Source organism: Lepidothrix coronata, unplaced genomic scaffold (assembly GCF_001604755.1).
Source record: "Lepidothrix coronata isolate B3197 unplaced genomic scaffold, Lepidothrix_coronata-1.0 Scaffold172, whole genome shotgun sequence".
NCBI classification, from domain to species: Eukaryota; Metazoa; Chordata; class Aves; order Passeriformes; family Pipridae; genus Lepidothrix; species Lepidothrix coronata.
In genome coordinates this window covers 848457-876321 of record NW_016690352.1, presented here as the reverse complement: position 1 = coordinate 876321, position 27865 = coordinate 848457, and the positions used below count along the sequence as shown (strand labels likewise).

Below are 27865 nucleotides of genomic sequence, written 5' to 3'. Positions count from 1 at the left end.
ATATAACAGTTGTCACTTCTCTCCAGTTGGCTTTAGTTATATAGAGCTTTATGCTACAGAAAGCACAGCATTCAAATTTTTCCAGGATTGCTTTTTGCTTTAGGAAATCGGGAAAAAAAATTGTGCTAAAGAAACATTAAATGGATAAGTTAAAAAGTACCCAAAATTTTGAAATGCCAGCACCAAAGTCAGAGCTCTGTTATTTCATCTCATGTAGGCACTTAATCTCATTTCAGCAAGACTTCTCCAACAGGATTTTCTGTTTACTTTATATGATTTACACTTTATTTAGTGTGCAAGACTGATAATGAATATCTGAAGAAGTACAGAGCAGCAAAAAGATGAAGGCCTTATAAAAATACTAAGTTCTGCAAGGTGATGAGATACTTCCAGCTATCTTTGGGAACAATCACAGAATGGTTTGGGTTGGAAGGGACCTTAAAGATCATCTAGTTCCAACCCCTCTGCCACAGGAAGGTACACCTTCCACTAGACCAGGTTGCTCAAAGCCCCATTCAATCTGGCCTTAAACACTTCTAGGGATGGAGCATCCACAGGTTCTCTGAGAATCCTGTTCCAGTATCTCACCACCCTCACAGGAAGAATTTCTTCCCGATATCTAAATGTAAACCTACCCTCTTTCAGTTTAAAGCCATTACTTCTTGTCCTGTCCTATATAGCCTTGTGAAAAATCCCTCTCCATCTTTCTTGTAGGCCCCTTTTAGGTACTGGAAGGCTGCTGTAAGGTCTCCCTGGGGCCTTCTCTTTTCCAGGATGAACAACCCTAACTCTCTCAACCTGTCTTCATATGAGAAGTGCTCCAGCCCTCTGATCATCTTCTATGGACTCGCTCCAGCAGGTTCACATCCTTCTTAAGTTGGGGGCCTCACAGCTGGACACAGCACTCCAGGTGGGGTCTCAGTTTTTGAGTTTCATTCAAGGCATACTCTAAATATAACCCTGTAGCAATAATATTAATGGAAGTCAAGTATTTTAATTTGCTCTTTTATTGAAGAATGAAATTAGTATGGTAAAACTTCAACGTTAGAACTCAGAGGTTGTGTACCTTTAAAAAAAGTTTGCTATTTAGGATTTTGCAGTGAATTGTTTCTTGGGGGGGAGTTGGGTGTCTGTTTTGTTTTTTGGGATTTCTTTTTTTTTCTTAGTTTAATATTCTAATCTATTAACCCACCATTGTTTGGATTTATTATTAGATTTTAATGAGATTCTTTAACTAGATACCTCATTTTTCAGAATTATAATTTTTTTCAGGTAGAATAATTAATTTTCTTGAAAGAAAAGACAAATTTGAGTTTACACTCTCAGTCTGATTGTTCAGGCTGCCTCCTTTAAAACTGATAACTAGGATAACAAACTCCATCAGAATTAAGTTTGGTGTCTGTCTATGAGAACTCTCATAGACTCCATGGTATGATTTTACTAATAACCCTTCCACAGCTGGGAACAACTGGGTGTGTCACCCCTAAAGAACTGGGTAAGGAAGTGCTTAACGTTTTTAAATAGTAACCATGCTGACAACTGAGAGTCACTAAGCTCATATTACATTCTTACTTTGACAGAACTAAAAAAGAATCAAATTAAGTATTAAGACAATCTTGCATTAGTACAAATAAAAATAAACTCACAAAGTTCTGGGTTTTAAACTAACATCTGCTCCAATTAGAAATAATAAAATCCTAGAGTAATAAAAAAATAAAAATCAAATATACTGAAAGAACTGAAGATGGACACATATGCATCTACACAAATAACTAGACACTGAACAAGATGATATGCATATGACTGCTGGAATGGTATGTGAGAAATAAGTCCATCTGGATGATTTTTCTTGAAACATATGACATATCACTGTAGTATACCATTGAGCAATGACTTCTGCAGATTTACAGAAAGACTGAACTATAAATCTCAGACATTAATCCCCACTCCCATTTCACTGGCAGAAAAAATTCTTCCATGCCAGTATACTTTTTCCACATCACCCAACGACTAATCTTGCTGAGCTGGCAAAGCATAAAGTTTGCAAGGCTTGGAGCAGCAACTAGTAATTTTAGACAGCCCTCTTCACACAAACTTCTAAACAATAAAATTTTAAGGAGCTTTTCCTTTGCAAAAAAGATAATCACATAATCACTTGGAACTGAGAGTCTGGGTATATAAGAGGATTCTTGCTTCTCCTATCCCAGATTACTTCTAGTAATTATAGAGGAGGGGTTTTCATCATAGCTATGCATCATCTCAGTTGCAATAGAAAACAAAATGCAACTGAAAGTTGTAGCCTCCTTACCAGATAGACAGATTATTTTCTTAGAACAGATTCTGTTCACGAGGAACAGTGGGTCTTTACCCTAACTCAGATGTCACAAGAACACTTCATCACATACAAATAAAGAGTTTGGTATCTCTGAGTGGCTTCATGATGTTGTTGATTAGATGGTAGTGCTATCAGCAAAGCACATTCAGAAATAAAGGACAAAATAACTTTTCCTGCTGGAAAGGGAACATGTCCAGGTTGGACAGGATGGCAGTCTGAGATGCCAACAGCCTGAGGGCGTATGACTTCCCACAAGGTAAAATGAGGAGATACCACACTTAACTGCCAGGCAGCAGAGACAGAAGCAGATGGAACACCTCTTCACAGAGCTCATCCCCCTCAAAAGGTAGGTGTTCCTCCTGGGGACCTTCCCACCATCAGAGGTGCCAGATCAACTAAAAAAGTCTACAGAAGGCAAAGTGCAACATGGACAGAGATGCAACCTCCCAGCCAGTGTGAGAGACTGGTTTTCCTCTGATATAAGATGACAACTCTCATGTCATCCTTAGAAACAGAAGTGGACCCACCCTTTTAATGGCACCCTCCTGTTATCTATTTTCCACATCTAAAGCAAATCAGGCACCTTGTCATGCCTGACAGTACGTACATGTATCCTACCAGTGCTCTGTTCTCTGCCATACCATTCTGTGAAGCTGACTTTTTTAAGCAGCACTTTATTTAATCTATTTTGGGTAGATAAAAAGCATATGCTAATGGTGGCATAAGAGCAGAACACAGCAGTCCTGCTGAGGTGTCAAAATACACACTGCTTCAAGCACACATTAATGTTATCCCATACAACATACTGCAGTTGGTTTAAGATGTGGGCAGTCAGCCTCAGGTAATGGCAGCAAAATGAATTTGCTTAGGAATGTCAAAAAGCCAGAAGTTACATGCAATCTTTTATAAAAGCAGATAAAAAGTTTTCTTTCTTTGTGAGAAGGAATTATTTATTTCTAATTGTGAAACTAGAGTTAACAGAGGAAAACACAAAAGCAAGACATGAAATAGTACCCCTTTTCTGAGCCCTAGCATCCTTCAAGTTTTGAAGACATTTGTAATTCAGCTTGAATGTATGAAATTATTTATTTCTATTAAATAATAAAAGGACACATCAGATAAAATTCCTGATCAGAGAGCATTTCTCTCTTGATACACATATAACTCTCTCTGAAAATCCTCTGAAGACTAACTTGTCCTCTGGGTAACCAAATTATTTCTATAATTAACTTTCCACTGGACAAAGTTATCCTCATGTAACTTATTTCCTTCACTTCTTGGAATAAAATTTCCCTCCCGTCCCTCTTCAACCTCCTAAACATATCAAAAAGTGCTAGTACAGTTAGAGTACCATTTTACAGCTTGCTCAGATACAGAAGGTTTAAATTACTCTGTAAGCATTTTATACACACTGTGGGACTGTCATATGATACATAATGTGTGGAGAATCAAACTTACACTGAAACAAATTAAAAGAGCATGGTTATATGGCTGGCAGCTCTTTCAACGCTAACCCAGACCCCCCGCATTGCTGTCCATAAGAAGTACTCAATAGTTAAATCTGCTTTTTTGAAAAGCACTAATTAGACCATTGCTGAATAGATATGATGTAAAACCCCTTTAGCCTCACGACAACTTCAAATTCCAGCCTTACTCTCTGCTCACAGAGCTGGGAAGGGAACTGGCGGTGCTGAAAGGACCCAAAAAAACCTCAGTTACAGATACACTGGATGAATTTCATGGCTGACCTCACTTGGGTGCCGTGGTTTAATGTAGGGACAAGTTGGACAACATAACTTGCACAACAGTTTGCTAGCTCGACCTCCCCAAAGTTTCAGTTTGTCGCTATTGACACTGTTGGAAGACCAACTCCTGACCGCCTCCAACTCTTCCCAGCTCTACCCTCAGAGCAAACCTCCACCAAAATAACTTTAGCAAGGGCTTTGTGGATAATTTAAGCATGGCAGAGGTTACCAACCCTCTGGCTTTTGGCATGACGTAGGGAACAAGCAGAGAGAATACCAACATCCTGGAAAGATGCCAAGTCCCTAAACACCAGATTAGTGAGAAATTACATTTCGGGCATGAGTCAAAGATTGGAAAACACATTGCCATATCAAGTATCAGACCTCAAAACAGTATGAATTTTCATTCTGAAACCAGGGAGAGAGCATGTCAACATTCTACCACATGATCCACCTACAAGAGATTTCTTTCTAATTAAAGCAGTTACATGTCACTTCACAGTATTTTTTTACCTTGTATTTACAGAAGGATTACTGTCTGTTCCTCTTTAATAAAATTGGTAATTTAAGTCAGGAATCAATACTTAACATTTAACCTGACAGGTTTCCAGCAAAACTCACTAAAGCTTTTATTTATATTTTTTAAAGACAATAAATTCAGCCTTTATACCAACATAATAAAAATAGTTCATACTGTAACAAAGCAAGATGTCCCAGGATGATTTTTGCCATGACATATTTATCTTAAAACACCTGTCTATATAGTAAAGTTCCACCTTAATCTCTCAGAAACTGGTAATAAAATTCTTATTAGGAGACACAGCAGTCCTGAAATATGAGAATCCACTAATTATATTTCAGAACCAAACCACTGCTATTTCACAGAAAAACTCTTCTCTGTAAACATGACAGTTAGCCTGTGTGCAATTCAGTACTTAGTTTCTACGCACACACGCACATCCCCCTTGACACAGGACATGGCATATGGTGACAAACATCTGATTAATATTTGGAGTGGAAAGACCAGCGATCCTTTAGGAACACCGTACCTAACCCCAAATCCATATGGATAAGAATCAGAAGTACCACCTCAGCCTGTCAGACTTTACATCAGTAATCACAAAACATAAAGAGAAGTGATGTTTTCCATATCATTTAACAGTTAATTTTGCTCCAAGTCTAAAATAACCTGAATAGTTTCCATCTCATATTAAATGTTGTAAATATTCATTAATAACCAGTTTGTTTCTAAGGTAAGTATTATAATAATACTTCATTTTTTAAATAACACTTTTGCAAGTCTTATCTATTAGTGTTAACAAGGCTTAAACCCTCACCACAGTATTCAGAACTGCTCATACCAGATTAAAAGAAGAATTTTCCATAGGCAAATTAAAAAAAAAAAAAAAAAGACCATGAAAGACCTTAGAGGGAGAAGGGAAAGGAGAAAATAAAACCACAAAACTCACTTGACTGTAACTCGATTGGACAAATCCTGAAGATCTCCTGGGTGAAAAAGCTGAGCTTCTTTCAGTCCAATATTTTCGCACGCCTTCAGAAAAACATTTATATTATCCTGAAAAGAGAAGTAGAAAGCAGTTGCTTAGTTAAAAGCACTAAGCAGGTTTTGCAAGATGATTAGTGCGAGCCTTTAAATGTCAAAGTCCACCTCACGTAAATAATACTGAAAAAGCAATCCTCTGGATCATAAACGCTGGTCGTTTCACAGACACACAGGCAGGCTGGGCTGTGATCTCGGGGACTGAGGGGTATGTTAAAGATTACCTGGCATAAGGCAGTGGTGAGCCAGTAGGAAGCAATCTCCACTTTGATGTCAGCTCTGCTCAGCAAACAAACGCCCTCTTCCTAGCTTTGCACGACAAGCCTCACCTCTTGCCTTTAAAAATAACTCCAGCTACTGACATTCACCACCCAGAAACTCTTGGCAGGGAAGGGAGAAGAGGAGGGACATGCCGTTTCTATGCTCACAGACTGATGAGGGAACACTGCACCTGGAGTCTGGGTTTGGTTGCTGAGCAAAGCTCCAGAGAGACAGAAACCAAACTGTATTCAGGACTGCTGCTGCTTTACTTGAGGGGTTTTTTCTCTCCTTGGAGTTCCTCCCCTTCCCGCCCTCCCCCCGGTCCCCCCCCCACTCTCCCCGGCCCCAACCTCACACCAGTCTATAACAAAATATAGGTACAGCACCCACTCCCTGCACCTGCTCCAGGATCAACTGACTCACAAGGCAAATGTTAAAAAAGAATTATTCCAACGATATATATAGATATTATACAACTTGTGTTCCCTTTCCACTTCATAAACAATAGGCAATAAGCAAGAAATTCCTTCTCGTTAAGGCGGAATGCTATCAACAACAAAAGAATGTGCCCTCTTGCGCACTTGCTCCCTTCAGCTGGAAGCCAAAGGAAAAGGTACGCAAAGTTATTTAATTCATAAGCTGTGCACAGCCCTGCCATTAAGGGTTTGTAAGTCAAGGTAGTGGTATCAGAGTCTCACAGTGTGGAAAAGCTCTGCTTTAACAATTTAATACATTTTAAACTTCTTTTTTTTTTGACACAATCACAAGATGTAACAATTATTCCTTCATTAGGTATTTATTTAAAAAAAAATCTACAAAGAAAACAAGAGCTGCTTCTAATAGAGACTTCAGAAAGTAAACCAAACCTAAGAATCCCCACAACCTTCTGTTTTGAAGGTCCCTGGGATTCTAGTATTCCTTATCAGTCTGTAAACATGGCTTCATTCAAGGAAAATATTTGAACAAGCTATTCCCCATGCAGGTTGCAGGCTCTGTGTTACCACATCTGAAAGATCCCAAGTATCTCACAGCATGAAGGTTATGCCCCAAAGCCTGATGCAGGATGTGCCATGGTGGGGGCTGCTCTGCTGCAGGGGGATGCAACACTATGACAATGATGGGACACATGATGTGGTGGTAGGTGAGAGGAGGGGGCTGGAAAGTATGGAGGACAGGCAACCTCACCTCTGCCTGTGCACTAGGACCTGCAGTGCCCAGGCAGCCTGCACGTGTGGGCAAGGTAGCATTTCATGCTGTGGGGTGCAGCCTCAGAAGGGGTATTTACTTTTCCTTTCCATGCAATGCCCCTTTTCTCCTTTTCATGCCACATGGGGAAAGCTGGCGAGATGTGTCAACTTTATTCCCTTAATATTTGAGTGTCATATTAGTACCAAAACCCCAAGGACTTGAAAAGGCATCATTTCGTCTGCATGGAAGAGGCCACAGGCTACAGTCCCAGTACAAGAAGAGAAACTACTTATTAAACAACAGCTATTAGGTCAGTGTTAAGGGATCTAGGGAGTCCAAGAAACTGGCAGGTAAGGCACAAGAAGAAAGCAGCACAGCAGAAGGAATGAACAGCTGCAAGGCAATGAACTGAAGTGACACCAACACCAGTGAAGGCAACATGGTCTGATTGGTCTGACCTGTAGCCAAAACTCAGAGCAAACTCCCAAACCAATGGGTTATGTCAACTAGTTAAGTGCAGAAAATGAGCGTATTGTGCAGGTAAACAAGGAAGAAGAGTCAGATTTAGAGAAATAGATGCTGCCTACACCCTGAGAGCAATGAAAACAAAGCAGAGGAGTTGCTCATCAGTGGATGCTTGTTGGCACATGAGAGAATTAATTTTGAAGGTGTCTCAGCAACTAAACCTATCAACATCAACCTCCTGATAAATCACACAGCCTGAGAACATCATCGCTGAGAGGAGTCAAGACCTTCAGAAATGGGGCCAGAGGCAGGGGGAGATAACATGGGAGGCAGAACACAGCTAGTCACGGCACTCACATGCAGGATAAAACATGGTTCAGAATCTCCCTTCCACCAGCTCCCAAGCCAGAAATTTGATCACACCTGCCATCTCATAAGTTACTGCCCCAACACCAGCTCTGCTCCAGTCAGAGCCTGGAAATGACCCTCAGAGCATAAAGAGATGACACTCAAGTGGCTGTTGCTCAGGTTTGGATATTGACACAAAAAGGTATTGTTTAAACAGATCAGTACTTCTAAATACCATCCTTGCCAAGTTATTCTTGACTGTCCCTAATCATTGTAGTAAATCGGCAAAGCTACAGGTCTCAAAATAGCTAGCAGCCATTTTAAACTCTACCAGAAAAATGAATGTGAAGATGAATCTTAAACAGCACCACAGAAATAAGTAGAAAGAAATGACAAGTTATCAACCTTACGATTAGATATATCATTAGAAATGCAAACAGGAACATTTTTCAGTGATTAATGCACTCAAATATAGAAGCCATTACACTATGCCTTTTACCAATGCAACTGTACTTTAATGACATTAATGGTCACTACCGTTTCAGCTTCAAAGGGTATACTGCAATCTGAACCTCACCACACTTAACAAAAATGGTTCTTTTTTAACAATTCAGAACTCAAAAGCCTGGAGAAGCACAATACACCAGAGCTATCTTCAGGTGCTGAAAGTCATCAAAGTGATGTGCTTGAGGAAGAAAGATTCATACTTGAGTCCAGCACTCTCCTCTGCCACCAAGGTATTCCCAGTCTCTATAAGTGAGGGCAGACCATTTAAATTTAAGACAGATTCAAATTAGCAGAGTTGCAAAGAAAAAGGATTATGATGATGAGGGAAGACAACGGACTTAATACAAAGAAAAACTGGAGAATTTGATTCCATTATACCAATACAATGGAGCACAAGAGGCAATACTGGTGTCACCTATCAGCACAAGAAAAGCAAAACCAGAAGGGGAGAGAAGAGCTACCCAGTTCAAAAGCAATGATTCATCATCAAGCAGATCAAGTATATTTTTGAAGAAAACATAAGGTTCTGACCATTAATAGAGAAAGCTCCTGAACTAACAGGGATAAAATCATTTCGTTCATTTTTGTTCATGTTACTAACAGAGCTTGATCTGTGCATTTCCGTGAGCATCTCAAGTTGGAATAAGCGTCGTAGAATTACAGGTTTTACATCACAACAAAAATAAAGCCTGAAGTCTAAACCACAAAATTCAAGTGTAATTCATTTCTGGTATCCTATTACTACTTCTAAGTGTTTTAGTGAGAGGGGGTGGGGGAGGTTGGAATGAGACTGTGGGAAGGGCTGTTTTTTCCCCCAAACGGTGTGCATGATGAAACAGCAGAGCATTTCAGATGTTCCCAGCACAACTTGAGTTTCCCACATGCTCTACAGACTTATAGTAAATGCACCACATAGAACGCTGACTAGGTAGAACTATTACCGCTCAGTATCTCATTTTTGCCTCAAACTTCAAAGTGAACCGCACCCAAAAGCTCTGCAAAGTCGTAATACGGGAGACGGAGCTGCCAGTGGGAAGCAGGTCATCCACGAGCAGGCATTTAAATACTGCTGTTTGGGGAGATGACAAACAATACTGCACACTTTCAGCTGTGCGCCTGCCTTTCTGGTCCCCATGGGGCATCACCAGGCACAAAACCTTCCCTCTGCCCATTTCTAAAGCATCTCCCTCTAACCAATGCTGAGAAGGAGCCAAGATGTCACGTCAATATTGAAAATGAGACTGTGGTCCACATCCTCCTTCCAGCGTCCTAGTAGAGCAGGAGCCTTTCTCACTTGTGCAACCTCATGGACATGAGGAGAGGAAAGAGCAAAGGCTTTCCTGTCCATCCTTGCTGGTCCTCAGTGCTGCTTCTGCTCCTAGGCAGGGGGCTAGGGGGTTGCGCCTCCAGCAGGCGAATGGGATGGGAAGAGCAGAGCTGGCATTGAAGGGTCTTCATTCCTATCACTATCCTCCAGACTTCAAAGAAAGAAGCCAGTCACTGTATGGGAATACACAAGAATACAGACACCTTCCTTTAAAAAAATAACAATTTTTAAAGAGTAAAAATCAAGGCAGGGGTATTTTTTCTGTGTTGTGCCTGTAATCAGCTCCTAATGTATGTCACTGTGGCAAGAACTTGAAAAGACAGAGCACTGGTGAGGTGCTGGTGGTGGGGAAGTACATAGGTTCCTCAACACCTAGAAAAACAGAGGAAAAAGAGCACTTCTAAAATGCAGAAAAAAAGAATTAACATGAGAATAGGAAAGTGAGAGAAAAGAAAAAAGCAAATATGCAAAAAGGATCAAAAAAGAGTTGACCTTAAGTAAGGGAAAAAAAAAATCAAAACCACCAACCTGAGAAGGGACATACAGTGTGTAAAACAGAAAAAGAATTTTAAAAATGTCCAATGTGAAAGAGCATGAAATAAAAGGTAATTAAAAGAGATTTCCACATAAATACCATCTTATTTTGACTACTTACATGCAGCACAACATCACACTAAATTCGGCTTGTGTATTTTAGCTGCAATTTTATTAAAAATAAATCCTTCATTTGCATGATTATCTGTGTGAGACAGGAATATTAATTTAAACAAGTGTGTAAATACATTTGCTTTCTTTAGGGTGCAGTCATGCTGTGTGGTAAGCCTGTCTTCTCCCTAGTTAACTGTTTCTCTGAAGCCCTACATATGCATCAAAACACAGCATCTCGCAGGCATACAAGTTATGGCACATCTTTCAAGTCGCTTGGCAACTAGGCAAAAACCAGTTTGATTAATATGGTGTTTTTCTGTTTTTCCTGGCTGCACTGGTCTACAGATGAAGACAGTCCTCCAGGTTGTCTCCTATTCTGATGCAAATACTCACTATTTCAGTCAAAGCCCTCATTTCTACTATACTGCTATTCAAGCTCTAGGATGGTGTGTTTTTTTCTTGGGGGGGAGGGTAAGGTTGGTGGGTTTTGCAGGGGGGAGGGAGGGGGTCTGGATTTTAAGGTTTGTGTTTTTTTCCCACAGTATGAAGGAGATGGCACCCTATGCTTGCAGGACTATGAAGCACATTTGCATGAAAGTATTACAGCATCATCCAGACCATGACTTGGTGCAAAAAGTTGTTTTCAATTTCCAGGCTTCGGAAAAAAAAAAAAAACGACAAAAAAACCCCACCAAGTATCTATAGTGCCTAGCAACAAACGCTTTTGACATTTTGAAAGAGAAACTGATGCATTTTTTGGCCACAGAATTCTGAAAATCAACTGAATAGATCATATTTAACAAACATTTTTCTTAGTACTGCATTTATGAAGACTTTTGGAGTCATCTTGAAAGCTTACAGTGTGTCCCTCAGCTCTGCATTCATGACAAACCCTCTTTATTGGCATCCTCATTCCCTTAAGTAAGGGCTATTTCCATTCTAAAAAATTGCTATTTTTTCAAAGTAGAAAATGTTTTTCATAGACACAGCATCATAGTGACCACTCAAGTTGGCTCAAGTCAGTTTAATACAGAATTTAGAGCTACATTTTGCAGCAGCATCACTGCACAGCTACGCATTGTTTGTATTCACAGGTGGGGTAAAAGGAAAGAAACCTACAGCAGGAGCTAGTTGAACAAGTTAGGTAACTTGCTCTTCCTTGGAGGTACGTTTCGGTCATTAGCTCTGGCTGCACTTGCAGGTGGTGGCAGAAGGGGTGAGAGGATAGGAGGGAATAGGCCTGAACATCAACCATGTGGTATGACCACAGGCCTGGGAGCCAGGAACTCCCCATTACCTCCTTGGCCTTGCATGTCAAGATGCTTGGTGCCCATCACCCACTCATCCCATCTGCAGATTGTGATCCCAGCTCGTACAGCTCTCTGTACTTCTCTAAAGGGTAGCAGGTTCAAAAAACCTTCAACTGAAAGCAGAAGTGGATAGAATACCTAAACTGCTTTTTTCCTCCCTTTTCGGGCCCCAAACTAAAAATAGTAATTAAAACTATCATCCTGCAGACATAATTTGACTTGAAGTGACCTCAGGGCTTCTGTTCAGTAAATTATCCCACCTATAACAGAGTGCACAGAGCACTGTGTTGGCCAAAGATCAGAAACCGTGCTAATTGCTTTGCCACTCCCCTCTGCGCGCCCTTCCTTGTTTTTCCACAATGGGTAAAATAATAAATTACTGTGATCTTTGACACAGGGATTCCCTGCCTCGCTCTATACATGATTACAGATACTAAATCTTCAGTGATTCACTTCCAGCTTTCCTGTCAAAAAGCAGGTGCTCCTGCTGCGAGAATGAAGGAATGAAACTTTTGCACAAACCTTCCCGTTACCCTGGTGCTGTAAGAATCAATAACTGTAGATCAGCTAGGAAGAGGTACATTCCCCCTCACCATTGCAACTTGAGAGTCTCAGGGTTCAATCATTACGGAAACCACATTTTTAAGCAGCCCTAGGTAAGGAATCATTTTGGTTTTGAACAAAAAGGTCCATCTGTCCCCCAAACCCCAATTCCATCTGCAATGACTGCAGCTGCATGGACCTCTATAAGACGTAGGTTTATATTGAAGGATCTTCCCCAGAATTTTTTACTCAGCTCCTGGCACTGTCCACCACCATGTGTAATTGCCAGCAGAAGACATCTCAGCCCAGTCCACCTCATTACCTGCAACCTCTTGCAGCACTGAGCTCCACAGTTTCTTTGCAACAGGAATAACTGGATTAAGGAAAACACACAACATAAATTAATGTGGGTTGTTGGTTTTTCTTTTTAAACAGGACTTTTGAATTGACAGCTTTTGAGGTGCTTTACACAAGAAAGGGTCAACTGTCCTCAATGACTCAAAAACCCTCCCAGGCCCATATCTCTAACCATGCTACAGCATAAAGTTCACTATGACGTTACAGCCATATATTAAGGCAACAGTGTGTACCAAGTGAGTTTTTATTGATAAGAGAGTGATCAGGTTGTAAACCACAGGTGTGTTTCTGGGATGTCACTACTGCCAAATAAGTTCAGTTGCAATGGAGAAGGACAAAAGTGCAGAACATTGGCAGACATGTCTAGTTAATAGAGCTTACCCACTTGCAGGCATTCTTACTGTAAAGAAAGCACAGCTTTGGAAAGCCAGTATGGAAGAAGCATCCTGGGCTACTTCCTTGTTTAGACAAGCCTTAGCTTTCCCACCAGCTAGTTACATTCCAGTCAAAGTCAAGGAAAAAACCAGAAAAAAATCAAGTGATGTGCCTTACGCCCCGAACAGTTTATACAAAACACACTTTGCAAGCGGAGAGTGTTAAATACTCCAGCGCCAAGTCGCCCTACTACACAGAACTGGAATGACAGTAATCCACTTAAAGGTGAAACTCCCTTGAAGCCTAATGAGTAATAAAAGTAAAGACTTCTTGTTCTTGAAACACAAAGTTTTGGCAGAGCTTGCTTTCTTCCTCCACCCCCTTTTTTTAATTTGTATACATACGTTTTTTGTTTTGCTCACAGAGGTTAACAATTCGATATAGATGAAATTCAGTCCCTCTATACACAGGGCTTGAAAGAGAGCCTCAGATCCTCAGTTCTAGTAGCCCCTGATTTCTAGCCTATCATTTAGTATTTCAGTCTTCCCAGGAGAAAATTTGGAAGTTTCTTCTAACTTTGCTTCCTTCAAGAGCCAGACATCTTTTTTCTTAAAGGGAGTAGCATCCTAGTACTGTATTTAATCCTTGCTGCCCTACATGGGGTTATCCTATGCTGTGGAGAAGCTTTCCCAGCATCCCCGATCAATAAGTGGGTTTGGAGATGACCTGCCTTGAAGCCCACCTGAACTCCTGCATCAGTGCCAGGTTTTCTCATGTCCCTCTCCATCCTCATGACCTGCAGAAAGCAAGCTTTTCTGCCCTGCAGAAAGCAGCAGCTCAGCACCCTGCATTTGGCAGCATTTGGTGTTGGCATCGTACTTAATAGTTCCTTCACATACATCACTGGAGGAGGGTGATTCAGCAGGCACATGGGCGTGGAGGTGTTCAGACAGGCGTTAAAAAATGTGGTTTGAGGATTTTGCACCAAACAGAGGGGTAAATAGCATAGCTGTACAGCTCCACCACTGATAACACAGAAAAAGTTATCACTGCTGCAATTAACATATACTTTCTCTGAAAACTGCCATGAATTTTAAGCACTGCACATTAATAAATATCTGACAAGCGGGGGGATGGGGGGAAACGTACTCTAGTGTCCAGCTTAAGAAGACTTAACACAAATAAACACTGACTGTCGCAGAAATCTCAAATCTGTACTTCTGTGGCAAAGGCAGGAGAAATCAGATTATGAATGTCACACGTATGAGTTAAGGTGTGTACTTTTTCTACCTGGTTGACTTCTTTTTTCCAGTTCGGAAGGAATGCTTCTTTACAAACACAGAAACAGTCATCAGTTACTTAAGAAAATAAAAATAGCACACAAATGACAGAGCATACCAGAGACTACAGCTGATTGAGTTGATAAATGGAAATTATTTGCAGTTTATTTGGCAACCATAGTTATGTATTTTGTTAAGTGCTGGCAAGCTGAGTCAAAAAGGGTCATACTTTTTCAGAGCTTTGCTTTAGAGCAGGAGGAGGGATGAAAATTTTCCATATTAGAAAATTGTTGCTACTAATCATTATTTTACAGTTAGTTGACAATATTTTTAAAATTAATTAATTAATTAGGATTTTGACATATCATCTCAGTAAAACACTGAAAGCAGCAGTTTGGAAGACTTCATCTCATTTAAAGCATCCCAAAATACTGCTTTTGATTCACAGAGATCAACCAGCACTTACTGTCCCCTGACAAGAGGCCGGGGTGTGTAGCTGAACCACCATTTCTTGGTGTCTGCACCTATACAATTTCTCCCTACTGATGTCTTCTAGATACATTCCACTTCATCATCACTCACCTAAAATCTGTCAAGTTCAACCCAGAGTCTGGGTTTCATTCTCCCTAATCGATGTCTTGAGCAGCTACTAAAAATGTCACAAAGAGTTTACATCAACCTTCTCTTTCCCCACACCCTACATTTCAAAGTGTTTAGACAGCAACAGAAAACAATTAAAGGAAATTCAGAACCAAGGCTGAAATGTACCATATGTTTTCAAGCAGAAGGGCACAAAACATCAGCAAACCACTGCCGAGATTACATACTCCCGCTATCAGGCATCGAAACATACAGAACAATGTCATCTCCAACTATTAATAACCATACTTCCTTTCTAGCACACAACTCTTTTTTCTTAATTGTCTAACAGAAGTATTTCTATACAAGCCACATTCCTCTTTCCCATGAGACAGCAAAAAGAGTACCAGAAGTGATTTATAGTTTGACATACATTCCTATCAGGTCTTGCTCATTTTTTTTTTTTTTTTTTTTTTTTTTTTTGTTGTTCACACTGTAATCTATGAAAGAACTGGACTGAGAGTCAAAATTTCACCCCTATCCTACTCTGACTTGATGATTAACCTCAGGAAAGCCACTAAAACTCCCACTAACCACACTCTACTGTCTTTAGGTATAGAACTGAAACAATGGTAAAGAGCTCTTTGTGAAGTACTCCAAGATCTGACACATTAAAAACTTCTTATATAAGATGCAAGACTTTTCTTAATTTCTTAAGCAAAACAATCAGGTTTCTAAAATGCTTCATACCACAGTTAAAGTGTCCATCACGTTCCCAAACTTGTAGAAATATCTGCTTAGGAGTTTGAAGTAAAATTCAGAAGTTTCAGTTGCCAGTGGAAACACAGATACTAATTTCCAATTGAATTTTTTGTAGCACTGATAAAATCTTACTAAAATTCATTGAGTGAGAAACTTAATACTTTGATGGCTACATTTGAAATACCATGCTGTGTCAATTCCCAGGTGAAAAAATATTTTCTCAGACTAATAGCATAGGATCATAGAATAGTTTGGGTTGGAAGGGACCTTAAAAACAATCTAGTCCAACCTTCCTGCAGTGAATAGGGACATCTTCAACTAGATCCGGTTGCTCAGAGGCCTATCCAACTTCACCTTGAGTGTTCCCCGGGATGAGGCATCCACCACTTGTCCGGGAAACCTGTTCCAGTGTCTCAACACCCTCATGGTAATATAATAATCTTCCTTATAGCTAGTCTAAATCTATACTGGTTTTGTTTAAAACCATTACCCCTTGTCCTACCACAACAGGCCCTGCTGAAAAGTTTGCCTATATCTTTCTTATAAGCAGTCTTTAAATATTGAAACCCAGAGCCTTCTCCTTCCAGGCTAAGTAACCTCAACTCTCTCAGCCTGTCTTCAATAGATAGGTGTTCCAGCCTATGATCATTTTCATGGCCCTCCCCTGGACCTGCTCCATCAAGACAACGTTCTTATGGTGCTGAGGACCCCAGAGCTGGATGCAGTACTCCAGGTGGGGTCTCACAAGAGCAGAGGGAGAGAATCACCTGCCTTGTCCTGCTGGTCACACTTCTGATGCAGCCCAGGACACGAATGGCTTTCGAGGCAAGCACACATTGACGGATCACATCCAGCCTCTTATTAATCAGTATGTCCAAGACTTCCTTGTCAGGGCTGTTCTCAATCACTTCATTTCCTATCCTGTATTGATACCGTGAAGTTGCGCCAACTTAAGTCCAGCATCTTGCACTTGGTCTTATTAAAACTCATGAGGTTCCCATGGGTCCACTTCTCAAGCTTGTCCAGGTCCCTCTGGATGGCATCCTGTCCCTCAGGTGTGTCAACTGCAACACTCAGCTTCATGTCATCTGCAAACTTGCTGAGGTTGCACTTGATCCCTTTGTCTGTGTCACTGATGAAGACATTAAACAGTTCTGGTCCAAATAAGAACCTCTAAGGGACATTACCTGTCACCAATCCCCATCTGGACATGAGCTACTGACCACTACACTCTCTGTGCAACTATCCAACCAATTCCTTATCCATCAAATAGTCCACTCATGAAATGCATCTCTCTCAATTAAGAGAGAAGGATGTTGTGGGGGACCATGTCAAAGGCTTTAGAGAAGTAAACGGAAGTCCAGATAAATGACATTTGTAGCCCTTCCCTTGTCCACTGATGTGGTCACTCCATCACAGAAGGCCAATAGGTTGGTCAGGCAGGACTTGCCCTTGGTGAAGCTGTGCCAGCTGTCCTGCGTCACCTCCCTGTCCTCCGTGTGTCTTAGCAGAGCTTCCAGGAGGATCTGTTCCATGATCTTCCCAGGCACAGAGATGAGACCGACAGATTGAAAGTTCCCAGGGTCCTCCTTTCTACCCTTTTCAAAAATGAGTACAATGTTTCCCTTTTCCTGCAAATCGCTTGTATCCATAAGAAAAAGAAAAAATAACAGTCTTGAGAAGTTTTGTTACCTGTAGCATTAGAAGGATATTGAACAAGAACTACTACTATAAAAAAGGAACCTGGCCTCATTTCTGGCATCCAAAGTGCTCCTGAGCCTGCATTAAACATATAGACTGTCTTACAAAGGAAAGCATGTTTGATGCAAGGCAGGAGTTTGGTCAGACCATATCCCCTTTCACTTTCTCCCTCTTCCTCTTAGTTTTAGGCATACTGAAGTTCAGTCATGAGAAACACCAACTGCTCTTGCAAAACAAGAATTTCCCCTCATGTAAGTAAGGATTATGCCAAGTAATACTTGTCTTTCTGAAATACTCAAAAACTTGCTCAGCGTACTCATCCAGAAAACAGGCAATGATGCTTCTGTATTTTTGTTTACACGTTGAAATTACCAACTTTTCAGAAAAATACATATATCATCTTGTGCCTTGCCTTATGAAAGGCAATACCAGACTAATCAGCTTCCAGGTGAAAATGAAATGCAGCTTCACTCTTAGCAGCGGGGCTGCATATGCACTCACACTGTACTTCTGAATGTACAGGCCACTGACAAATCAAAATCCCATGACCCAGGTCAGCCACAGGAGAGGGCAATGGAGGCAGGACTCAAGGCAGAGCCCACAGCCACTGCATGAGCTGTTATGTGTTCTGTTACTCTCCAAAAAGGTGACAAACTTTCAGAAGAAATAGCAGCGCTCCACATCATTCAGTATTACTCCCTCATCACTGCCAACAAAAAAAAAAAAAAAAAAGTTGGACAAACAAACAGAGCACATCAAATGCTTATCAGCTCATTAGTTTGATCGTGACCAAAATTTATGAGGCTATTTCTTATGAGCCTTTTTGGACACTGTTAGTTGCTGCACAACCAGAAGGTTTAAGTCCACATTTTTTGGTGTTTGGTAGTGAAGCAAAACAAACACCAGCAGCTTTTATGTAACTTAGTCCATGTATTTGTGTATTTGCCATTCCTCATTTTTCATGAGGAACGGAAAGGAGGAGAAGTTCTCTTATACTCAATTTCTCATACCAGACAAGCTACTATTAATGTTACTAATGTAGCCCATATTAGTCAAATTCACAGAGCAGGAGTTTAAGATTAGAAAACAATTATTTTAAGTATATATATAATGCAAGAAGACAGAAAGCATGGACCAATATAAATGCTATATTAAAGATAAGGAGGTGAAGAGCAATAGAAAATAGTGAGGATATTCAGCATAAAGGAATGAACTTTGGAAATAGAGGTGCTTTGAAAAAAAGGGAATTAATTTTAAATCAAATTAAAGCATCTCATATACCATCAGATTTTTAAAATTTAAGTGGAAAACACAATCAATTTGATTCTAAGTACTCCAGAGAAGGAACTTTGTATCTAAGTCCTAAATAAAACATACAACTGAAGTAAGCTATGCAAGTGTGGACTTTATGGAAAAAATTGTTTTGAAAGCATCCTATAATAAAGTCAAAATATCATCTGCATACCATTCTCCTGCAACACAAGAAAAAAAAAAAGAAATGGAGAAAAAAAAAAAAAAAAAAACCACCACCACCCTGTCAAGAACATTTTCCCACAGAAAAGAAAATTTTGGCCAGCTCTCCCTGATGACAAGAGATAAGGAAGTACCAGGGTGGTTCCACGGTTTGCAAAGTGTTAGGCACAAAGGCACAGAAACTTTTATTTTTTTAATGTTCTCCACCCCTTTCTTTATCTCCTCTTTCAATTTAGTATAACGTTCTTTCATCTGTCTCTCCTCTTACCTTTATCATTCCCTACTTCCCTTGTTCAGAAGGTACAAGCCACTGATCTAAGTAACAGTGTTGAAAGCTGTTTTCTTAGTACAAGTGGTATTAATACTTTCTGATACATTAAATAAGCACATTATAGGATGCCGTGGTGTTATATCACATTGCATTAGAGAGAAGCAATGATGTTTGAGTAGCAGTTGTCAGAAGGATAAGTTTCCTGTTGAACCAGGAAAATAAATGCTTGATAAAACATGCATGGAAAACCATCAAGACACTCTTCACCCTAAAGGAACCCTAACTCCCCACTAGAAAAAAAAATCCCACACTACAGTATTTCAGATAAACATGTTCAAACCTGGGACTGCCTAGAGATGTGCAATATTATTCTCTTGTGCGAAAGGGAAACAAAAATTCACAAAAAAAACCTTCTGCCAAAGCTGAAGAACTTTATGAAGATAAAATTTTGTGCTGATATTCATCCAGCACTCACACTGAGACAGTCCGAATTGGCAACACCGACTTGTTTAAAATCATGGACCAACTTGAAACAAAAGTGCTAATAACATTTCATTTACAATTCTGAAAACCCAACAGCTTTCTATTCTGCCCTGTCTTATGATCACAGCCCTCATGTCTCTGATGTGAGGAGTGCAACCACAGTGCAAAGCATAGTACTTCCACCTTACTCACAGGAGCTGCAAGCAAAGATAGATGGTCTTAGAAGACCAAATTGGTATATTGCAAGGCAGCAAGATTTCCACTTGCTACCCCTCTCCAAAAGACATACTGACTCTTACTCTGACTTTCCTTCACCACCTGGTCTCAGTTGGAAATGTACTTTAACTAGAACTGCCATGCTGAAGAGCGTACACTTATTCCTCACGAGTAATGAGCAATGTGTTATTCTGACAGATATGTTGAGCTTGCATAAACTATACATAACTCATTCATCTTCTCACTGTCTCATAATGTCTTGTGACTTTCATTCTAGTTTATGATTCTTTGTGTTCAGCCAACTGAGTTCGAAACAGGAGGCTTCTGGGGAACAATGGCGCTGCTGCCAGAGATGCACCTCTGAAAATGCTCAGCAGAACCTTGTTGGAAAGTATGTTGTCAAACCACGAAGTCCTCCTCCTCGTATGATTGTATACAAACCATCTCACATGCTGGAAGTCAAACTGAAAACTCAGTATATTTTGAGAAAACATTTTTCCTTTGTGTTTGCTTTTGTTAAGCATTCATTTTATTCCCACCACTCCTACTCCCCAAGAACTCTAAGCAAAATCATTTTGCAGGATCTGAACATAGAAAGATTTATCAATTAGAGTAATTTTCTTTAAGAATATCTGTTTCACACATGTATGGACCAGGAAAAGTGGATTTTTAAGTAAGTAAGTGCAGATAGCACTTTCTCTACCATTCATAATGAAATCTCAGTTTCCACAGTCCTCTGACCTTTCTATTACCCTTCCCATATCCCCTAGAAATGCCTGAGGGCTTGAGGAACTGCTACTCTGTACAACTTTGCTTGTCTCTCTGCTGTACTAGGGAAAATATATGTATTGCTCTTTACACAGTTTGAAACATAATCAGAAACTAAATTTTAATTTTCCAGCAACTACTGTAGTGCAAAGGTTTTACATGGCATTTTTAAAAAATGACCCCCAACAGCAACCTCCCAATTAAATCCGTTCAGGACATCTATGGGAACATCATTGTCTCCAAAATCTGCCATATGCTGTTAAGAATCAACCTGCTGCAAGTGGCAACTTTCTACAACTATTGCTAGAGTTACTCCTTTGCACCCTGCAGTTGGCACCCCTCACTGTCCAGGAAACCACCATAAGAGATGCATGGACATTTCCTCAGTCACCCACCTTTGACTACTGCTTCCCTGCAACTGCTCTGGGACTTGCCTTACCCCCAGCAGTTCAGTCTTCCAAACTGGAACAAAAATGAATAGGCAAACACAACTAAGATGATGGCTAGATCTCACCCAAACCACGCAAGGCACGTGCCTCAGAAGGGACAAGTTGCTAGCTGGGTATGAAGTTGTGCCTAGATCCAACTCTCCTTCCCAAAGCGTTCTTACAAACCCTCGCACACAAGCTACAGCCCAGATTTCCCACGCCATACCAAAAAACTGGGGGAGAAGTTTAATCAATTTTTTAAACTTTTCTGGTACCAACTAAACATTTTTTGTTAACTGAATGCCAAGTTTCATTTGAATATTTAATCATCAAAACACATGTATTTATTTTTCCATTCCATCATAATTATATCTGAACCACTGCAAATCACACATGAAAAATCACTAGGCAGCAGTATAATCAAACTAGAGACAAAAGCTAAGACTTTCAGTTTTCTAAAATGTGCTTGGAATTGAGGCAATTCTGCTAACATAAAGCCCCTATTGGATTTTATGATAAGTAAGGTATCATAAAAGTAAATATGACATAAAAAAATCAATAATGCATTTCTGTCATTAAAAGCAGCACCTCATCCTAACTTAATAAAAAAAAAAAGTATAGCACACAATATTCCATACAAAACTGAATGTTTCATTATTCCTATAGGCTTTCACTTACTATTTAACTCAGACAATTTGTTTTCAAAATAACCATGAAATCAAATAAAAAATATAATGAAATCCTTCTGGAGATTCAACCAAAGACATCTATTCAATACTGTATTTCTGTACTGCTGAAAAAAACCTGTCAGGCAGTTGAAGTGTACACAATGCTTAAATGACATACTTATATGGAAGTAAAATATATTAACTCCATAGGGAACAAAACCAAATCTGAAGAAATTCCTGGGAAAGAAAAACAAAAGGGAATGAGGGGGAGAAGGGGGAAGAGAAACAAGATGTCTTTCAAAGCATTTGTTTCCTTCTGATAATCAGACTGCCACAAAACTGTCAAGAACACAGGGGGTCTGTTTCCTTTTAATCAGGAAAGTCAAGAGAGAAACGGATGCTAATTGCCCAGTGATTAATGCGTAAAATATTTTGGAAATGGACTTCAGGACATGAGTCTAGAGGACCATGAAGAAGCTGTAAAAAGAACATGATCAGAAGACATTCAGATTACAGTATTTCCAGGACCCAAAATAAAAGTTGCAGCATCTCTTTACAAAAAAAACCCTGCTGTCTCTTGATGTTAAAGTTTCCAACTGGATTTAAAAAAAAAAAAAAAAAAAAAGGCAGATTTGCAGGAGAAGCAACCTACAAGCAATGAAAATATTTCCAGAACATAAGAAGCAAGCCTACAGCCTCCCTAGCAAGCTCTTCCCATCTCTAAATCCTATGGTTCGTTAACCACAGTATCCTGAGCCTGTCAGGTATCAATATCTGCTTTTTTAAGTGAAAACTCCCGTATTTTTTAGTTTGAGTTTTATATGCCAGTATGAAAGCTGGACTCTTCAAAGCTGGTATAACTGAGTAGGTCTCTCTCAAGTCTGGAAAACCAGACTCCCACTACTGTCACCATAAGCACCGTCTTCTGAACCCACTCCAATATGGCCCTCATAATCATCATCTCCTGACACTGAAATATTTATGTAAAACCTTTTCTACAGGTAAACACAAAACATCAGCTCTCTCAATTACTAGGTTTAAGTCGTATTTCAACAATAACACTGGGTGATCTTGATTTACAAGAATCATTCACCTTTCCTCCCCTTTGCTTTATTTTTGAAGACTTGTAGTAACTAGAAACAACTTGAAACAATAATACACTACAAGTAAGATATAAACTACACACCAAATGAATACTCCACTTTTTTGCATCTAGAAATAAACAAAAAACCATGCATATAAAACCAAGAGTTCTTACAGTTATGATTGAAGACAACACTTAAATCACCACAAAAATAAAATCTAGCCTATGGTTTTGTGGTTTGAATCTAATGACTACTTCAGAAGCCATTTAGGCAATCAAACTGCTGATCAAATAACCGTGGTGTCCTCCACAGAATTATTTTGGTTTCATTTGAATTCTTTTTTGTATGCCTCAAAAGAAAAGAATGTGCAGCAGTCTTATTTGCAAGCCTAATACCTGAGCTTTTTCTAGGACAAAGGCAACTAATACTGTCTACATTCATTTGATGTGGAAATGCACATTCTCAGCTTGTGCAATTAATATATGGCAATTTAGTCCAAGCTTATAACCTCCAGCCAAGTTAACTACACTTATTCTCCAATGAGCTACATGGCTGACCAGCAAAAGCCAATGTTTTGTTGGCTCATCCCACTAAAACATATAAATAAAAGTAGCTAGAGAAGCTTTGCATTCTACTCCTACTAAGAAATCAGATAACGTTGAGATTGCATGTTCATAAGGTGGGATCTTCAATTTGTTACAGGAATCAAGCATATGTCCCTGTTCACCTCAGATCTTTTAATATGGGACCAATTGTTCTTGTGACAGGACTAAATAGTCTAGACCCTAGTGATATGAATATCCAACAAGGTTTTCATAGTGAAAAAAATTATGAAGAAAGAACTTGCCTGCCCATGAAAGGGTTTCTGATGCTAAATGGCTACAAAACTTATCCTACAGTCCCTGGGTAGCAAATTTTCTAAACAGCAAAGAGAAAAATCTTTTAAACTTCCTGTGAAAATTACTATACACGTCTTGCCCCCTCCCCCCAAAAATGTGATTTACAGCCAAAACATTGGCAAATACCTCAACTGAAGCCTGAAGAGAGATCTTTGCATCAGAGTTATTTTAATGCAACTGAAGCTTTGCTGTGGGTGGAGTGAAACGGGTTCTAAAAATACTCTAACTACACAGAACATTTCCTATTCTGCCCACTCCCTAAGAAAGGGACATCTGATGGCTTGTGAATATAAGATAGGATGGTGGCCTTTAAATAGAGACAAATAATGCCACAGAGGTTCGTGCACAGAAGCCAGTGCTTGATACATCTGGGGCTGATGAAGCTTCACACAGTGACAGGATGATTGAATTTACAGATCTGAATCACAGATGAGGCAACCTTTGTGATTTAAGACAACGTATGAATGGTACAATTTTAAACAAAAAAATGAAAATGGAACTAATTTTGAAAACTTCGTAGGTTTTTATCTCAAGATAAAAATCTTATGTAAAAAAACCTCTCTCTCTTACGTAAGAACAGTAAGCAAGGGTGCTCCTTAAAAAACAAAGAGGATTTGGTGTCATACCCCAGATATTAGATTTGATGTCATTACTTACCAAGCCAGCAATTGGAGTTGACAGACGATTGATCTTCTTAATGATGCCAGGTTTGATCTTGTTAATCAAACTAAAAAAAAAAAAGTAATGATTTTATGTTACATAATCAACTGTACTTGATGATGCATGAGCATCAATGCTTAGTAAGAAATACTTTGCATATGGTCCTAACTTAACATGACTTGAATGAATTAGATCTGAACCTATTAACACTCCCAAGAAGTGACAAGCAACAGACTTTAGAAGGAAAAATGAGACAAGTTGCATACGCACACACAAAGTGATTTCTCAGAATGGCAAACTGAGAAAGAAGAAAAGTAGATGCCTGGGTAGGCGTAGGCAGAAACAGATCTGTGTTTCTACTACATGGGTGGTGATGTTAATCAGACTCAAATTTCCTATTTAAAGATTTTCTTCACATAAAGGTTCTGACGCAGATGTCAAAAATGTATCAGAATGTTGCTTCTCAGAGTTCAATGTGAAAGCACTAATATTCCCGTGAGAGGAAGAAATAAACTCAGTTTTCATGTTACCAAGTCCAGTATGCTGTGTGCAACAATCATTTTTGGCACATATAATTTACATGCACAAGTAATTTTCAGTCTCAGTCAGAGGCAATTGCAGCTGATATCACTTGTTATATAAAATTCGTAATTAAAATGAGAAGATAGGACAGACTAACACACCAGTGTTGAATACACAAGCCCAAATTCATACCTTGTCCTGCAGTGAGGATGAGCCACAGGATTCCTTGCACCTTTATATCCAGGTTTTCAGTGACAGAGATAGGGAAGTATTGTGATTCACCAAACTAAGAGACTACAGGGTCAGTAGAGAACGGAGACCTCAGGACACTCTGCAGACTTCATCTGCCTTTGAGGATTTTTGACTTGCTCCCTCTTGTCCCTGCTTGCCTGGCTAGACCCTTTACCCAACACAAAGCATCAGCAAGGTTTTGTGATCACACACAGCAACGCAGAGACAAGACCTGGAGTTTAAAACTTCATGTGGGGAAAAAGTATTTTTCATCTCAAGCAGCCAAGGTAATTGGAAAATAACACAAAGAACAGTTTACCCCTAGACATTGACGTGGAGGATACATTTCTTATGTGCCTAAAGAAAAAAAACAGTCTGCAGGTCCTGAGACTTTTCAATCACACCAAGTTACTTATTAATCAAAATACACTTGATGACTTTTCAAAAAAAAAAAAAAGTGATCTGTTGGGATGGAATTAAAAAAAAAGTTTGAGTTCCTTCCCTTTTTTATCTTTTTATCTTCCAAATGCATAATTTTTATTTATTTTACTGAAGAACATTAAGTAGCATATGATCAGAAAAACTTTAGTGAATTTTTTTCTCTAATATATGCACATGAGATCTAGTAAAATGTAAAAGGCTTTATTTTGTCAACATGTGCACTTGGTCATTGATTAGGCCAAACAAACCAACTGAACTGCTATAGGGATATGTAGTGCAAGTGTAGGTCTTATCTGTTATAGTTTAAGTCAAACATACAATCTCCAGAGATAGTATATCCATGGACACTAAAGGTGAACCAAGGAAATGGGCAACATAATTCCTAGTTTGTCTCAACTACTTAAGATCTTGCACTATATTATCTTTAGTGAAAATTGGACATTTGAAAACTTTTGCCATCTGCTCTTTTCTGTTTCCACAGAATTTCTATGAAAATCACTCTTCTTTGTACTTCAAGTATGTCAAATTTAAAATTATCAGGAGAATTTAACAGAAGAATAACTATATTATTTAGCAGAATCATAATGAGGCATCTTGCTATAAAGAAAGTTGTGTGCCTCCTAAGGCAAGCTGCTCGGTCAAAGAAATTGCAGGATGTTTTTCTTGCTTTACTATTAATTACAGATAAATTTAACCGATTTGCATTTGGCACTAGGAGGCTCACATTCTTTTGCCAAATAAGTGTCAACAATGAAGATATCAAAGGATTAGGATGTATCAGTTAACTTCATAAACACACTATTTTAAAGTTACATCTGAATACAATATACAAATCCCACTAAACACATACCTGAAGAAATACCTTCTTATTAAAAGGATTAACTATTTTTATTACCACAGTCACACTCATTAATGTTTAATTATGTAAGTAACGAAAATACAGCATCCACCTCTACAATATTATTGAAAATTAATCAACTCTCCGTATCACAAGATAACTTCAGAAGCAACTTGCAAGATGTGCCAGGATGGGCAAAGGGCCCAAAGAAAAATAAAGGCAGGAGCAGAAAACACAGTAACATTCACAGAAGGAAAAAATTATATATAGGAAAAAAGAGCTCAGAGAACTGAACCTTTGTAAATATTTTCTGAACATTAGATTGGCTGAACTGATTTTAGAGTGGCTCTGAGATTTGTGGTTTTTTTTTTTTCTTGCATCCCAGGTAGTTCTCTAATGAGATTTCTCTTGCACTGGTGTTCTAATGACATTTACACCTGCTGTTCCTTAAAATACTAAGGGATTAGCACCACTTCCAGTCCTGGAAACTTATTCCAGTAAGTACAAAACCAATTACAGATATGTGGATGAGACCTGACGAGTGGACATTTTACACCTCTGACTCAGTCTAGCAACGAAACCAGACAAGTCCCATTACTGCCAAGCCTACAATATATAAACACAAGGAAGCTTCTTACAGAAAGTACTCCAAAACGAGCTGAGGTCAGAGTTTGCTGTTTAAAACAGTAAGTCCAAAAAGTACTGAAATCTGGACTGCATGTGCACATATATGACAACATATTTCTACATTATGCTGGAGATCCAGTCTGTTTATTTTTATCACCCTATAGAATTTCGGGGGGGGGGGAGGTTAAAGTATATTTTTATAAAGGAGACCAAATTACATTCAACAGATTCAATATTATTGAGATAGCTGGATGCAACCATGAAAGCAATAAATGATAAGCACATGAAATCAAATGCCTGACTGTTATCTTTAATTTACAATTTTGTGAAGTTCACTTCTGAAGTGTAGTATTTTTAAAAAGAAAACTTAATGTAAAGTTTTCTGCTAGGCATAGGTAGCTTTCAACATTTACAGAACCAACACTCAGAGGCTGGGGATGGAGGACAGAAAACCAAACCTCAGCAACAGTAAGTATAGGGGTAACCAAGTGCTTTGATCCCAGCCATGGCCACACCACCTTGCACAAGTTGAAGAGAAAGCCCAGTGATATCACAGATGTTATACCCAAAAAAATCAATCAACTAGCCAGAGGATCAGCATGATCCTCGCAGTATCACACAAACAAGTGTGTGGGACATTTGTAGATCTAGAAAGAGAATCTCCAAAATCTGTTTTTACTTCCCATGACAAACAACAGGTATTACAAAAAGTTAAAAATTACTTAATACAAAATACTTTTGGTACTTCAAAAAAAATTTCAGAGGCCGGGAAGGAAAGAGGCCAGCTGATGTTAACCTGAAGGATTTTTATATAGGCAAGTCAATACTCACTCACACAACAGGACTCCATTTTCTAGAGCTGCTCGAAAGTCTTTGGTTCCAAAGCTTTTCCCAGTAACTGCCTATAAGAGAAAGAATTGAGAGTTAATTGGACACGTGCACAAAATTAGGACTAGCAAGAGC

At 39.3% G+C, this 27865-nt stretch overlaps 1 protein-coding gene across 16 annotated transcripts in view; it reads right to left on the bottom strand.

The window, feature by feature from the left end:
- The window catches only part of LMO7 (LIM domain 7), a 130020-nt gene that overhangs the window by 66469 nt on the left and 35686 nt on the right, over nucleotides 1–27865 (bottom strand). For 4 of the 16 annotated variants that reach the window (XM_017829976.1, XM_017829979.1, XM_017829990.1 and 1 more), the window contains exons 2-4: nucleotides 27734–27804; nucleotides 24241–24310; nucleotides 5550–5656 (exon numbers count right to left, since the gene is read on the bottom strand). In XM_017829976.1, coding sequence (XP_017685465.1) covers nucleotides 5550–5656; nucleotides 24241–24310; nucleotides 27734–27804 — 248 coding nt within the window. Of the gene's footprint in view, nucleotides 1–5549; nucleotides 5657–5754; nucleotides 5843–24240; nucleotides 24311–27733; nucleotides 27805–27865 lie in introns of those variants that run through there. The other 12 variants (XM_017829977.1, XM_017829978.1, XM_017829981.1 and 9 more) reach the window with 6 other exon arrangements.